Source organism: Emys orbicularis, chromosome 21 (genome assembly GCF_028017835.1).
Source record: "Emys orbicularis isolate rEmyOrb1 chromosome 21, rEmyOrb1.hap1, whole genome shotgun sequence".
In the NCBI taxonomy this organism is placed as follows: Eukaryota; Metazoa; Chordata; order Testudines; family Emydidae; genus Emys; species Emys orbicularis.
Genome location: NC_088703.1, coordinates 5,730,488 through 5,742,673, shown reverse-complemented (window position 1 = coordinate 5,742,673; position 12,186 = coordinate 5,730,488). Strand labels below are relative to the sequence as shown.

At 59.3% G+C, this 12,186-nt stretch overlaps 1 protein-coding gene across 1 annotated transcript; it reads right to left on the bottom strand.

The window, feature by feature from the left end:
- Positions 1 to 228: 228 nt before the first annotated feature.
- Positions 229 to 11,507, bottom strand: CCDC61 (coiled-coil domain containing 61). The gene is made up of 13 exons (XM_065421038.1): positions 11,360 to 11,507; positions 10,734 to 10,816; positions 10,244 to 10,407; positions 9,252 to 9,404; positions 8,312 to 8,528; positions 7,242 to 7,324; positions 4,600 to 4,847; positions 3,750 to 3,828; positions 3,078 to 3,202; positions 2,720 to 2,798; positions 1,912 to 1,978; positions 957 to 1,029; positions 229 to 326 (listed from the first exon to the last, which is right to left on the bottom strand). The coding sequence occupies exons 1-13, from the start codon at positions 11,505 to 11,507 to the stop codon at positions 229 to 231; spliced, it is 1,617 nt and encodes a 538-aa protein (XP_065277110.1).
- Positions 11,508 to 12,186: the final 679 nt, after the last annotated feature.

Genomic DNA, 12,186 nt, shown 5'->3' with positions numbered 1-12,186 from the left:
AAGATCCACCTTGCTAATCTTCTATTGTCCAGCCTGGAGTAGAGCCCAGAGACAGCAGGGCAAAGAGTCCCTGTGGGGGAGAGGGGTCTTGGCTCGGCCCCATGGGAGCGGCAGGGAGGGCTCCAAGGCCTGGTCGCTTGGCCTCCCTCTCCAGGTCCCCCTGCGAGCAGCGTGGAGGGCTCCGAGCCTGGGCCACGTGCCCGCCCTCCCGCTCCCACACTCCGCTGGCTACGTTCTGGTGTCCAGGTTGTTCATGTACTCCTGCAGGGCCTGCAGCCGGGCGTCGATCTCGGACAGGTCGGCCGATGGCTCATCGTACAGGTTCTCTGTCGGAGGAGACGAGCATTCGTCGGCTGGGCCCTGCGATCGCCAGGCCAGCCCCGCACTCTAGTCCCCGGTCCCCTGGCCAGCCGGGACCACGCGCGCCACAGCCACAGGAGTGGGGAACTGCTCAACAGGGGAACTCTCTCCAGCCCTGTGAGCAGGATCAGAGAGCTCAAGGCCGGGCGGAGGGGAGCCAAGTATGGAGAGGGAACTTCTGAGGGAGGAGAGGTTGGGGGGAAGACAGGGCACGTGTGCAGGGATCGAAGAAACCATCATCTGCAGAGAACCTTGGGCTGCTCCAGGAGGATTTGCCTGCTGCTGAAATGCAGCCACCTCTGGGGCGGAGTGTGGGAGCTGTTTATATCGGGGGTGGGAGTGAAAGTGGCTTGTCCAGCAAAGCTCCAGGGCAAATGGAATTTGGCAGCACACGGGGGTTAAGAGCCCGGCTCATGGGAAAAGGGCCAGAGGCCTCAGTAACCGTGGTGGGGACAAACTGAGTGACATGAGGCATCCAGAGGACAGCAGCAACTGCTAGTGCCATGACAGGGCACTGGGGTCAGCACTGACTGCAAGGGGAGAGCGCCCCCTGCTGGGCCCACACTGCAGCACAGCCCTCTTCCTAACCAGCTCACCTTTATCCGCTCGCTTGCTCGCGGTGGGGGTGCTGGCCAGGCGTTTCCTGCGCCCGGCATCCGCTCGAGGAGCCTGCAGGGAGAGGAGAAAGCTGCAGGGTCGTCTCCTCTGGGCTGCCCAGCTGGGTCCCCCCCCCGGCCTGTCCCCATCCCAGCCAGCGCCACTCTTCAGCCAGCAATTACCAGGGACAGAGTCCTGTTCACTGCTGATACATTTATTCCCAGGGTGCAGGAGAAACGAGACACCTGGGCTCTGGACCACAGCAAGTCAGCGGGAGAGGTGGGAACAGCCTCCAGCTGTCCTGGCTCCCATCCCCCCTGCTCTAACCACTAGACCCCACTCCCCTCCCAGAGCTGAGGATAGACCCCAGGAGTCCAGGCACCCAACCCCTGCTTTAACCACTAGGTCCCTCCCTCATCACAGCCCCTCCCCTTCCCCTCGGTCTCCATTTCCCAGACTCTCCCCGTGCTCTCTGACGGTCCAGGTCATTTAGCACTGAAGGCAGAGGCGCTGCCTTGAGGCAGCTGGGTGGGGTGGGAGACCCCGGCGCCCCCCACGGCCCCAGCCTCTCCCAGCCGGCAGCGACTTGGAGCACTGAGCCGGCTTCTTGCAGGAGGGGAAGGGAACCCTTTGTCTCCGCGTGGCCCCCCTCTGGCTGGAGCACTCCATGGAGCAGGGAGGAATCATGTCCCCAGCCAGTGGCTCTCAACAGGGAGAGACCCAGGGGCTCCAACATGGGCTTTGCCCCCACAGAGAACAGGCCACGCCGGCCCCGGGGGCAGCCACCTTCGCCTGATGCACATGGGGATCTGGAGCAAGATGCCTGCTGCCCGGAGGGCCCCCCCGGTTGCAGCACGGCCCCTCCCCGATCCCCGGCTGCAGCAGTCAGGGCCGGGCCCCGGCTAACCTCCCACCCAGGCTAGTTGAGAGGCGCCCTGACAAAGAACCACTTACCCCGCTGGGGCCGTTCCAGGAGGAGGAACTCAAGGGCTTCCTGCCTCGGGGGGCCCGCCGCCTGCCCCTGCCAGAGAGAGGGAACAAGGCAGCGGTGATGGGGCAGCGCTCCGCCAGTTAGCGCCCTGCAGGCTCGGATCCCTGCTCCCGTGGCTACCAGGGGTGCGCTATGCTGGAGAGGCCAGGCACTTGTCCTGGGAGCCGTGCCGCTCAGACACCTCCCTATGTGGCACCAGGGCCCCACCGTGGCAGCTCCGGGGTAAGCCAGCTCCCGTGCCCCCAGGCGTCAATCTCTAGTCGCTGGCATCTCCGGAGTCCCCACAGCCACCAGCTCTCACCCCCCAGGAAGGCCTGGCGCACAGAGGACAGGCCCAGCTTCCAAGAGAGGCCTCCAACTGCGGGTGCCCACCCTCGGCGCCCCGAGCGTGGCGTGCACAAGTGCTGAGTGGCCTGCGCTCCAGCCGGAGGCAATGGGAGCTGTGGCTGCTCAATCCTCCAATAATCAGGCCCCAAATCAGAGATCACTTCTCAAAAGTTGGGTCAAAATGACTTGCCGAAGCAAGTAAGTGGCAGAAATGGGATAGAACCCAGGTGTCCTGGCTCCCAGCCCCCCCCCCCCCCCCCGCTCTAACCACTAGATCCCACTCCCCTCCCAGAGCCAGGGAGAGAACCCAGGAGTCCTGGCTCCCAGCCCCCTGCTCTAAGCACTAGATCCCACTCCCCTCCCAGAGCCAGGGAGAGAACCCAGGCGTCCTGGCTCCCAGCCCCCCTGCTCTCCCATCCCAGTAGAAGATTGTGATTTCGTTACCTTAGGGGTACTGGCTCGGAGTAATCATCTGCCTCGCTGCCCGAGCTTGCTGAAGAGCGCCGGCTGCGGAAGCTCTCCACTGTGGGAGTGGGAGACAGTAAAGGGGAGCTCAGTCCTTGGGGGGGTCCCCAAACCAGCATCCCTGCCCCCCAAACCCTCCCACACACAAACCACCGCACTCCTACAATGACCTCACTGGGGAAGCACGGACTCTCCCAACACCTGCTCCAGCCTTGATCAGCTGGTCCCCGGAGAAGGGATGGCCCAGGGGCTGGGGGACGTGGCCATGGGGCTCCCAGGCAGTGGCAAGCCCAACGCAATAACCCACCCCGGAGACATTCCCGGTCCCAGGACGTACCCGACGAGCTGCGTCCGCGACTCCTGCCCAGGCTGTCTCCGCTGAAGGCTGCCAGGCCCCGGGAGTTGGAGCGGCTCCAGCTGCCGGGCGGCGCATCACCCGCGCCCCGCCGGACCCGTCGCTGGCTGCGCCCAAGGGAAGAGGGTTATGCACAGAAGCAGGCATCTCGCGACCTGAAGGTTCCTTGCCAAAACAGGCTGCCCGCCCCTGAAATGCAGCCACCTCTTGGGTGCAGCGCGGCAGCAGGCATGCAGCTCGTGGCAGGAAGGGAAGGGACACCACAGGGGGACCGGAGGGAAGCAGGGGACTGGGACCCCGAGGCTGACGCCCCCGCCCTTGCTAAACAGGCCGGGATCCTTAAATGGGCCTTGGGGCTCCAAGATCTCGGTGAGTTTCAGATACCACCTGGCGTTCCTGCCACGGGAGCCATGTCAATGCCTCCTGATTAACCCTTGTGGCTCCAACACCCTGCCTCCCCAAGGATCGCGGACGGGCTCAGATTCGGGGGGGGGGGGGGGGAGGGGGGTGCCGTGCCCACCAGAGCGCTGGCAAGAGTCCGCTTCCCAGGCAGCACAGGGGCCACTGAACGCGGCAGCTAGAGGTGGAAACACGTGGCCCCGTACATCCCCCAGGGACACCCTGATCTTCGGGGGATGGAGAGGAGGGACTTACTTTTTCAGTTCTGCCTCCTTCTGCTTCCGCTCTTTGGCCTTCACAAAGGCCGTGGGGTCGAAGCGCGGCGGCCGGGTGCCTGGGAAAGGGGAGACCGGCAGCGGGGTCAAGGGCGGGGGTTGCTGCTGCCACACCTGGGATCTGAGGGGGAGGGGGCGGGGGGGGGGGGAAGGGGCTGCTGCTGCCTTGCCTGGGATCCAAGATGGGGGGCGGGTGGGGGTGCAGGGGCAGGGGGTGCTGCTGCCATGCCTGGGATCTGATCACCCCGCAGTGCAGGGTGAGGAAACAAGAGCCCTGGGGACAGATGGTCTCCATTCCCAGAATGGGCACAGCACGGGCAACGGCAGGGCGAGCCCCCCCATCCCTCCTCAACACCATCCCCTCCCCATCTTGACGGGGCAAGACGGGAGTTTGGTCCCCCTGGTCTATTCAGCTGTCGGCCAAGGCTGCTCACCGGGGGCTGCCTGAGGTGGACCCCACCCCGGCTGGCTAGGAGCTGGGCTGAGGCCCCAGGCCCCCAAATCTCATCTCACACTGGGGACCAAGGCCCAGCACGCTGGTCATCACAGCGAGAACTGGCTCGGAACCAGCCACCTGGAGGAAAAGGGCTGGGTAGACCCTTCCCCGTCCCGCCAAACTGTTCAGGATTCAGCTGCAGGGACTGGAATGGGGGGGGAAGGGGATTGCTACCTCCCTCACATCACTGCATGTGACCAAGGTTCTCACCTTGCCTGGAGACATCTCTGTCGGAGACAGGGCCCTCCCACAGTGCTCAAGGCCAACCTAGGGTCCCCAGGCCCTGTGATCTGGGCAGGGAACCTGCCCAATGGCTACTCTTCTACCCCCTCACCTGTGGGTGATGGTGACTGGCGAGGGAGGCGGGTCTGGCTCCCGCCGCGCCCTTCTCTGGACGTGGAGCGTGGCCGGTTCATTGGCCAGGCCCCGCCACGCTCCCGGGAGTTGGAGCGCTCCCCAGAGGTGGAGCGCCGCTCCTCTCGGGCCATGGCCGCAGCGCTGCTCCGGCCTGGGGCAGCGTGACTGAAGCCGCGGGAGGATGCCGATCGGTTCTGAGGGGATGGGCCGGTGGGGGTCAAGCGCCTGGAAAAACAGGAGGGAGCAGTCAGTCCTGGACGTGAAGGACAGAGGGGCCCGTTCGGGTCATCCAATCTGGCCTCCTGCATCACACTGGCCACAGAATCCCCCCAGGTATCCCTGCATCCAGCCCAGATCTGACAGTCGAGCTAGAGCAGAGATGTCCACTGTCTCCAAGCCCCGGAGCACTCCCTATCCCCAACACGGGGTCAGTCGTTCCAATGGTCAATTCCCCTCCCCGTTAAACACTGGCGCCTTATTTCAAGCCTGAATCTGTCTAGCTTCAGCTCCAGCCATTGATCTTGTTCTGCCTTTGTCTGCTGGACTGAAGAGCCCCCGCTCTCAGAAAGTCCCCCTGTGCCACAGGTTCACTGCTCTGTGCCGGCAGCTCTCGCCAGCCCTGACAAACTCACTGCACAGACCAGGTGATCTGTATCTAACTGGTGCCATGGGAGGTATCACTCACAAACTGGTAACACGCTGGCCCTGAAAACCAGGGTGTGGTGGGGGAACGAAGGGTTATCAAAGTGCATTAGAACGTCCCGAAAATGTGTTTGGCGAGCAATGCGTAAGCCCAATCTGCCCTAAGACAAAGGAACATGTATTTGTTGTCTGACCAGCCTGGTGGCCAGGCAGAGGCAACACACGTTCATATACATATGAGGTAAACAAAGCTAACGAGCAGGGAGAAGACAGCCTGGCATCTATGCCCCAGCAGAGAAACGGTGTCTGGGCTTACTCTGCGAAGAGCAGGTTCCCAAGGGTTACTGGCTCTAACAAGAGCGGGAGAGAACCTGGGCAGCCAGGCTGAAGGAAGACGGGTGAGAAAACTTCTTGAACAAAGGACTTTAGTTGCTTAAGTTAGACTGAAGTCTTAGGCTAGGTCTACACTACCCGCCTGAATCGGCGGGTAGAAATCGACCTCTCGGGGATCGAATTATCGCGTCTCGTCGGGACGCGACAATCGATCCCCGAATCGACGCGCTTACTCCACCAGCGGAGGTGGGAGTAAGCGCCGTCGACGGGAAGCCGCGGAGGTCGATTTTGCCACTGTCCTTACAGCGGGGTAAGTCGGCTGCGATACGTCGAATTCAGCTACGCTATTCGCGTAGCTGAATTTGCGTATCTTAAATCGACCCCCCCCTGTAGTGAAGACGTAGCCTTAGAAGCGTATTTTTACTTCTGTTTCTTTGGAACCATTTGTGTCTTTGCCTTATACTTGGTATCACTTAAACCTGTGTTCTTTTCTTAATCCACCTGTTTTACTTTTCCCATAACCCAGCTCAGAGCTTGGATTGAAACAGAGGGTTTGTTAACCCCAGTAAGGTAACAAGCGGCTGTGTAAGGTTTTGTGAGCATACCAGTAAGGAGGAAAGGGGGCGCTGCAGAGAGACATCTCTGAGGAACCTGGGAATGGGGGTTCACTGGCAGAGCCCGGGTGAGTTTGCTGGCAGGGCAGAGATGCCAGCGTGCCAGGGAGCAAACACAGTTTAGCAGCAGCAAAACTCCCACTTGCTGAGGCCGAGAGGGATAGCACAGTAACTCACAGCTCTGGGAACCCCAGCGGCTTGTCACACCTGCCCAGGGAGGTGCTGACAAATGGGGATCGCGTCACCTCTGAACCGTCTCGGGGATAAACTAAACAGATCCAGCACCTTCCGTCTCATGCTCACAGGCAGGTTTCCCAGCCCTCGGCTCATTCTCATGGCGCTTTCCGAATCCTGTCTAATTTTTGGATGTGCGGACACCAGAACGGGACCCGTGCTCCAGTGATGGGCTCTCTAATGCTGGATACAGACGTAGCACTGCCGCCCCACTCCTCCTCAATATCCCCCCGCTTATACCGCCAAGGGTCACGCTCCCCGCTTAGCCCCAGCATCGCCCTGGGAGTTCCTGGTTAGCTGGTTCCCACCATGGCCCCTTGATGCTTTTCAGAGTGACTGCTTTCCAGGACACAATCCCCCAGCTCACAAGCGTGACCTACATTCTGTGTTCCTAGGTGCCATCAAAAAGATGCACCCACGAGGGCTGGCTCTGCCCTGCAGAAGCCCCACTGACCCTTCAAGACGGCCATGGGTAAGGACTGATGTCCACCATCCTCCTTCCCCTGTCCCCTACCAGGAGATCTCATGTTTCAGGACATATTACGATCCCTGCAGAGTGCGGGAAGGAATCTTCCAGCATCACCCAATTAGCCAGATGCATTATGGGGGTTTGAGCCTTCCTCTGTAGTATCAGCGATCCGCTAATACCAGGGGACCAGTATTTTAAGACCAATGGGCAAAACCTGGGCTCAAGTGTCAACAGAGGGGCCGGGATCCTTAGACAGGTGAATGAAAAGCATCTGCTTCAACCCCGCCTAGAGTACTGATCCAGCCTAGAGCAGCTGGCGTCCCTCACCCTTTCTTGTATAAGGCCAGCTCATTGGTCAGACTCTTCACTCGGACACGGAGGCTCCTCTCCGATGCTTTCACCTCCGCCAGCTGCAAGGAAGGGGAAGAAATCTCACTGCTTCAGCGGCCGGACATGCTCTGGAACGGGCCCAAGAAATCGACCCAGCAGACAGTCTTGCAGCCCAGCCAGACAATGGAATCTCGGCAGGGCTACATAACTGCCAGCAACATTCCCCTTCACTTCCTGACCTGAACTGGGGTGCCATGGTGTTGTGTTAAACAGCTGCCATGTTCCACCCCAGAGGTGGCTGCATTTCAGGGGTGGGCAAGTGAGCCCTGTATAGCGAGCCAAGGGCTTTGGGATCTTCGGGTGTACGGTGCTATGTAAGATCTCAGGGTAATAATTATTACTAAGGCTGTCAAACGATTACAAAAATTAATCTCAGTTTTAATCCCACTGTTAAACAATAATAGAATACCACTTATTTAAATATCTGTGGATGTTTTCTACACTTTCAAATATATAGATTTCAGTTCCAACCCAGAATACAAAGTGCTCACTTGATATTTTTGATTACAAATATTTGCACTGTAAAAAAAATAACCGAGGCACCGAGAGGGGTAGCAACTTGCCTAAGGTCACGCAATGAGTCAGTGGCAGTCAGGTTTAGAACCCAGGAGCCCTAGCTCCCAGCCCCCCTGCTCTAACCCCACTTCCCTCCCGGAGCTGGAGCTAGGACCCAGGAGTCCTAATTCCCAGCCCCCCTGCTCTGACCACTAGACCCCACTCCCCTCCCATGCTGCTTCCACCAAGGTTTGTCTCTCCTTCAGATCTTCGCCTTTAGGAAGCTCTAGCTGAGGAATCTGGAGTCCTGACTTCTGGTCTGTGGGGGGTGATGTCACACCAGCACTGGGGGCCGGGCCGGAGGAAGAGAAAAGGGGTTGTCAAACCAGGAGGCGTGTGGGGAGGCTGTTACACCAGCGCCAGGCTGGGCGTGGCTGTTACACCATCACCTGATGGGGAGGGAGAGGGGTTACACTGGTGCCAAGGCCCAGCCGGGGGGTTCACTACCCCACCTCGTCAGCCAGCTGCCGGTTCTCCTGCAGGCGCTTGCTGGCCGCTCGCTGGTGCTTGCTTCGCTCCTTCAGCAGCTCCTCCTCCAGGCTCTGCACAATCTTCTTCAGGATCTTCACCTCCTTCCCGGCGCTGCTCTTGCTGCAGAGTTTCAGCTCCTCCTGCAGCCCGAGCAGGGCCGACTCCACCTCCTGCTTCTCCTCCAGCACCCGGCCCAGCCTGGGGAGGCAGAGACACGCACAGGCAGGGCTTAGGGGGCGCAGCGGCTCACAGCGCAGAGGCAGAGACGGATGCAAGGGATCAGCACTGCCAGTAGGAGGCGCTGTGACACGACGCTTACCGTATAGAGCGAATCCCCTTATGGCAGCAGACCTCAGAGCACTGGACAAACATTAATTCACACTTAGACTCGCTGTGATGAGACAATAAGCCCCGTTTTACAGAGGGGAAACTGAGTCACAGAGAGAAGTGGTTTACTCCAGGTCACCCAATGAGTCAGTGGCAGAGCCCAGAACAGAACCCAGGAGTCCTGGCTCCCAGACCCTCTGTAGTAATACCCAGACCTCTCTCCTCCCTTAGCGTCAGTCTGAAGCATTGAGCTGGTATTCTTATGTGGGAGGAGCAACAGCTCAGTGGTTTGAGCATTGGCCTGCTAAACCCAGGGTTGTGAGTTCAATCCTTGAGGGGGCCATTTAGAGATTTGGGGCAAAAAAAATAAAACTGTCAGGGACAGTACTTGGTCCTGCTGAAAGCAGGGGACTGGACTCGATGACCTTTCAAGGTCCCTTCCAGCTCTATGAGACAGGTATATCTCCATATACTTTTTTTTTTAAAATTTTAAATAGTGGATCTGCGCCCCAGGGGCAGGTGCTTGAGACAGCCTGGGGGAAGGAATCAGCTCAACGCCGAGGCTCCCGTCACCCAGCCCCTCCCCTCACTCACTCGTCCCGCAGCCGGCGGATCTCCGCGTCCCGGAAATCCCTGCCTGGTTTGGCCTTCAGCACGGCCAGCTCCTCCTTCAGCTCCCTGATGACCTTCTGCAGCGCTACAGGGTCTGGCTTGCCCACGTAGGGCAGCGGGAGGGGGTAGTGGATTCTGTGGAGAAGCAAGAGGCAGGGGCAGCTGGAATCAGCACATGCCCTGAGGTTGCTACAGGCACATGGCTACACATCCCCCTATATCACCCCTCCTCTCCAGTTAGATTAATAGTTGGAATTAATTAGATTAATAGCAGAAGGGACCATTGTGATCTTCTAGTCTGACCCCCTGGATAACCCAGCCAGAGACCTGCCCGGAATTAATTCTGCTTTGAGCTCCAGCAGATCTCTCTGACAAACATCCAATCGGGATTGAAAATTGCCAGGGATGGAGAATCCACCATGACCCTTGCTGAGTTGTTCCAACGGCTAATTACTGTTAACGGTTTGAGCCTTATTTCCAGCCTGAATTTGTCTGGCTTCAGCTTCCAGCCACTGGATCGCGTAAGACCTCTGTCCGCTACCCTGAAGAGTCCTGAGCAAATACTTGTTCCCCAGGTAGGTACTTATAAGACTGGGATCAAGTCACCATTAATCTTCTCTTTGTTAGGCTAAGCAGACAGAGGTCCTGGAGTCTCTCACTATAAGGCAGGGTTTCTAAGCCTTCAGTCATTCTTGTCGCTCTTCTCTGACCTCTCTCGATTTATCAACATCCTTCCCGAGTTGTGGACACCAGAGAGGGACACGGGATCCCAGCAGCGGTCGCATCACAGCTAAATCCAGAGGGAAAATAACCTCTCTGCTCCTACGTAAGATCCCCTGTTCATGCAGACCAGGACTGCGTTAGCCCTGTTGGCCATGGTGTTGCACTGAGAGATGCCTTCAGCTGATTATCCACCATGACCCCCCAGCTGCTGTTGTCTTCCTAGTCCACCCCCTGCTCAGAGCTGCCCTTACCTGTCAAACTCGACGGAGTAGATGAGGATGAGGTAACGCTTGGAACTCAGCAGCGAGGACTTGGAGGCGGAGGGCGCGTGCCTTGGGCCCACCCCAATCTTCCGGCTCCTCAGCGCCTCCAGGTCAGTGTAGGTGAGGAGGTCCAAGGTGACCGACTCGCTGCTCTGCGGGGAGACGCGCTGACTCAGAGGGACGCACCAGCCCAGCCCTTCACGCTGCACTCCACAGTGAGGGAGGAGGTGATAGTGTGTGGCTGGCCATGGGGCTGCCCCTAAAGACTACAGCTCCCAGCATGCCACTCTGCACTAAAGCAAGTGACAGCAGTCCAGCGGGATGGAGCATCACATGCAGTTACGGCCAGCTCCATTTTTCCACAGAACAGGGGGGACCCTTGGGCCCCTAGCGAGCTGTCCAATGAGACTCATGGCAGCCCAGATCCCCTTCTGCCATTGCCAGGTGCATTGTTAGCTGTGAGCTCTGCAGGCCTCACCTGGCTCAGGGCAGACTCCAGCATGCTGCAGAAGATCCCAAACTGCTTGAAGTTCCCCGTCTTGTGAGTTAAATCTTCAATGACTGGGAGCAAACGAAACAGGGAGAGACGCTTGTCAGGCAAGGTCAGGCTCAGCTCCCCGCAGGACTCTGGGACTCCCCGCCGGACTCTGGGACTCCCAGCCCTCTGAGCGTATCACTGGACTGCACTTCTTCTGGGAACTGGAAGGAAACCCAAGAGTCCTCGACACTCCCCTGCTCTATCCACTAGACCCCACTCCCTCTCAGAGCTGGGGATAGAACCCAGGAGTCCTGGCTCCCAAGCCCCTGCTCTAACCACTAGCCACCACTCCCTTCCTGCAGCTGGGGATAGAACCCAGATGTCCTGCATTCCCAGCCCACCTGCTCTAACCACTAGCCGCCACTCCCTTCCTGCAGCTGGAGATAGAACCCAGGTGTCCTGCATTCCCAGCCCCCCTGCTCTAACCACTAGCTACGACACTCCTCCCGCAGCTGGGGATAGAACCCAGGAGTCCTGAACTCCCAGTCCCCTGTTGCTCCCTCCCGCAGCTGATACAGCCCTCACAGGGGAGGTGACCCACGTAATGGGGTTGGCAGGACACTCACAGGCGGCGTCAAACTCTCCTCTCCACTGATCGGTGGTGAGCCGGTCCTCCACTTCCACCTCCAGGACGCTCCCGTTCACGGTCATCCTCACAACGTGCTCCGTGCCGCGGAAGACGTAGTCAGCCTGAAGCCCCTGCAGCTTGGCCATGGTGAACCCTCAGCGCTCTGGCCCTGCGTTCCCAGGCAACCCTGCAGCAGGAGATGGAGTTCACGGGAATTGGGATTGACACTCAGGAGCCGGGGACTAGGATGGCAGGGGGCGGTGGGGTGGGAATGAGAAGATGAGCAGAGTGGGGGGCGAGGCCCAAGACTGGGGGTCAGGATTGAGGGGTATTGGCAATGTAGGGAGCCCAGGGCTGGGAGAGTAGGGGGGAATGTGGGTCAGGATTGAAGGACACGGGAGAGCTGTGTGTGGAGGGAGCCCAGGGCTTGGGGCACAGGTGGCTGCAGGTTGGGCCTGAGGGGCATTGGCAGAGCTGGGGGCCGGGGGGATAGCAGCGATTGAGTCAGGGAACAGGGTCGGGACTGAGGGGCAGCAGCCCGTACAGCACCACACTGCAAGTTACACTCCCCTGGGGGAACTGATCAGATTTCAGACCTAGCTGGGCCTGTTGAACACGTGTGCCTGTCTCCCTCCTCTGTTAGTTCAGGACTTGCTCCAGCCACCCAGGGCAGAGTACCCCAGGCTGGGGAATTCCATCCCTCAGATCCAGAGCGCTTTCCGCATAGACTTGGCCTGTTCAGATAACACACACGAGCCCCGGATTGTCCTGTCACTGGGCGTATACAGCCTACTCCGCTAACAAGGTGACCGTGATCCTTGGAGG

Excerpts from the sequence above, each read along its gene's own strand:
- CCDC61 (XM_065421038.1), bottom strand. The coding sequence starts at position 11,507 with ATGGCCAAGCTGCAGGGGCTTCAGGCTGACTACGTCTTCCGCGGCACG. Across the intron at positions 10,408-10,733 it reads TGGAGTCTGCCCTGAGCCAG|AGCAGCGAGTCGGTCACCTT; the intron begins GTGAGGCCTGCA and ends GTCTCCCCGCAG. Across the intron at positions 2,799-3,077 it reads TCGCGGACGCAGCTCGTCGG|TGGAGAGCTTCCGCAGCCGG; the intron begins GTACGTCCTGGG and ends CCACTCCCACAG.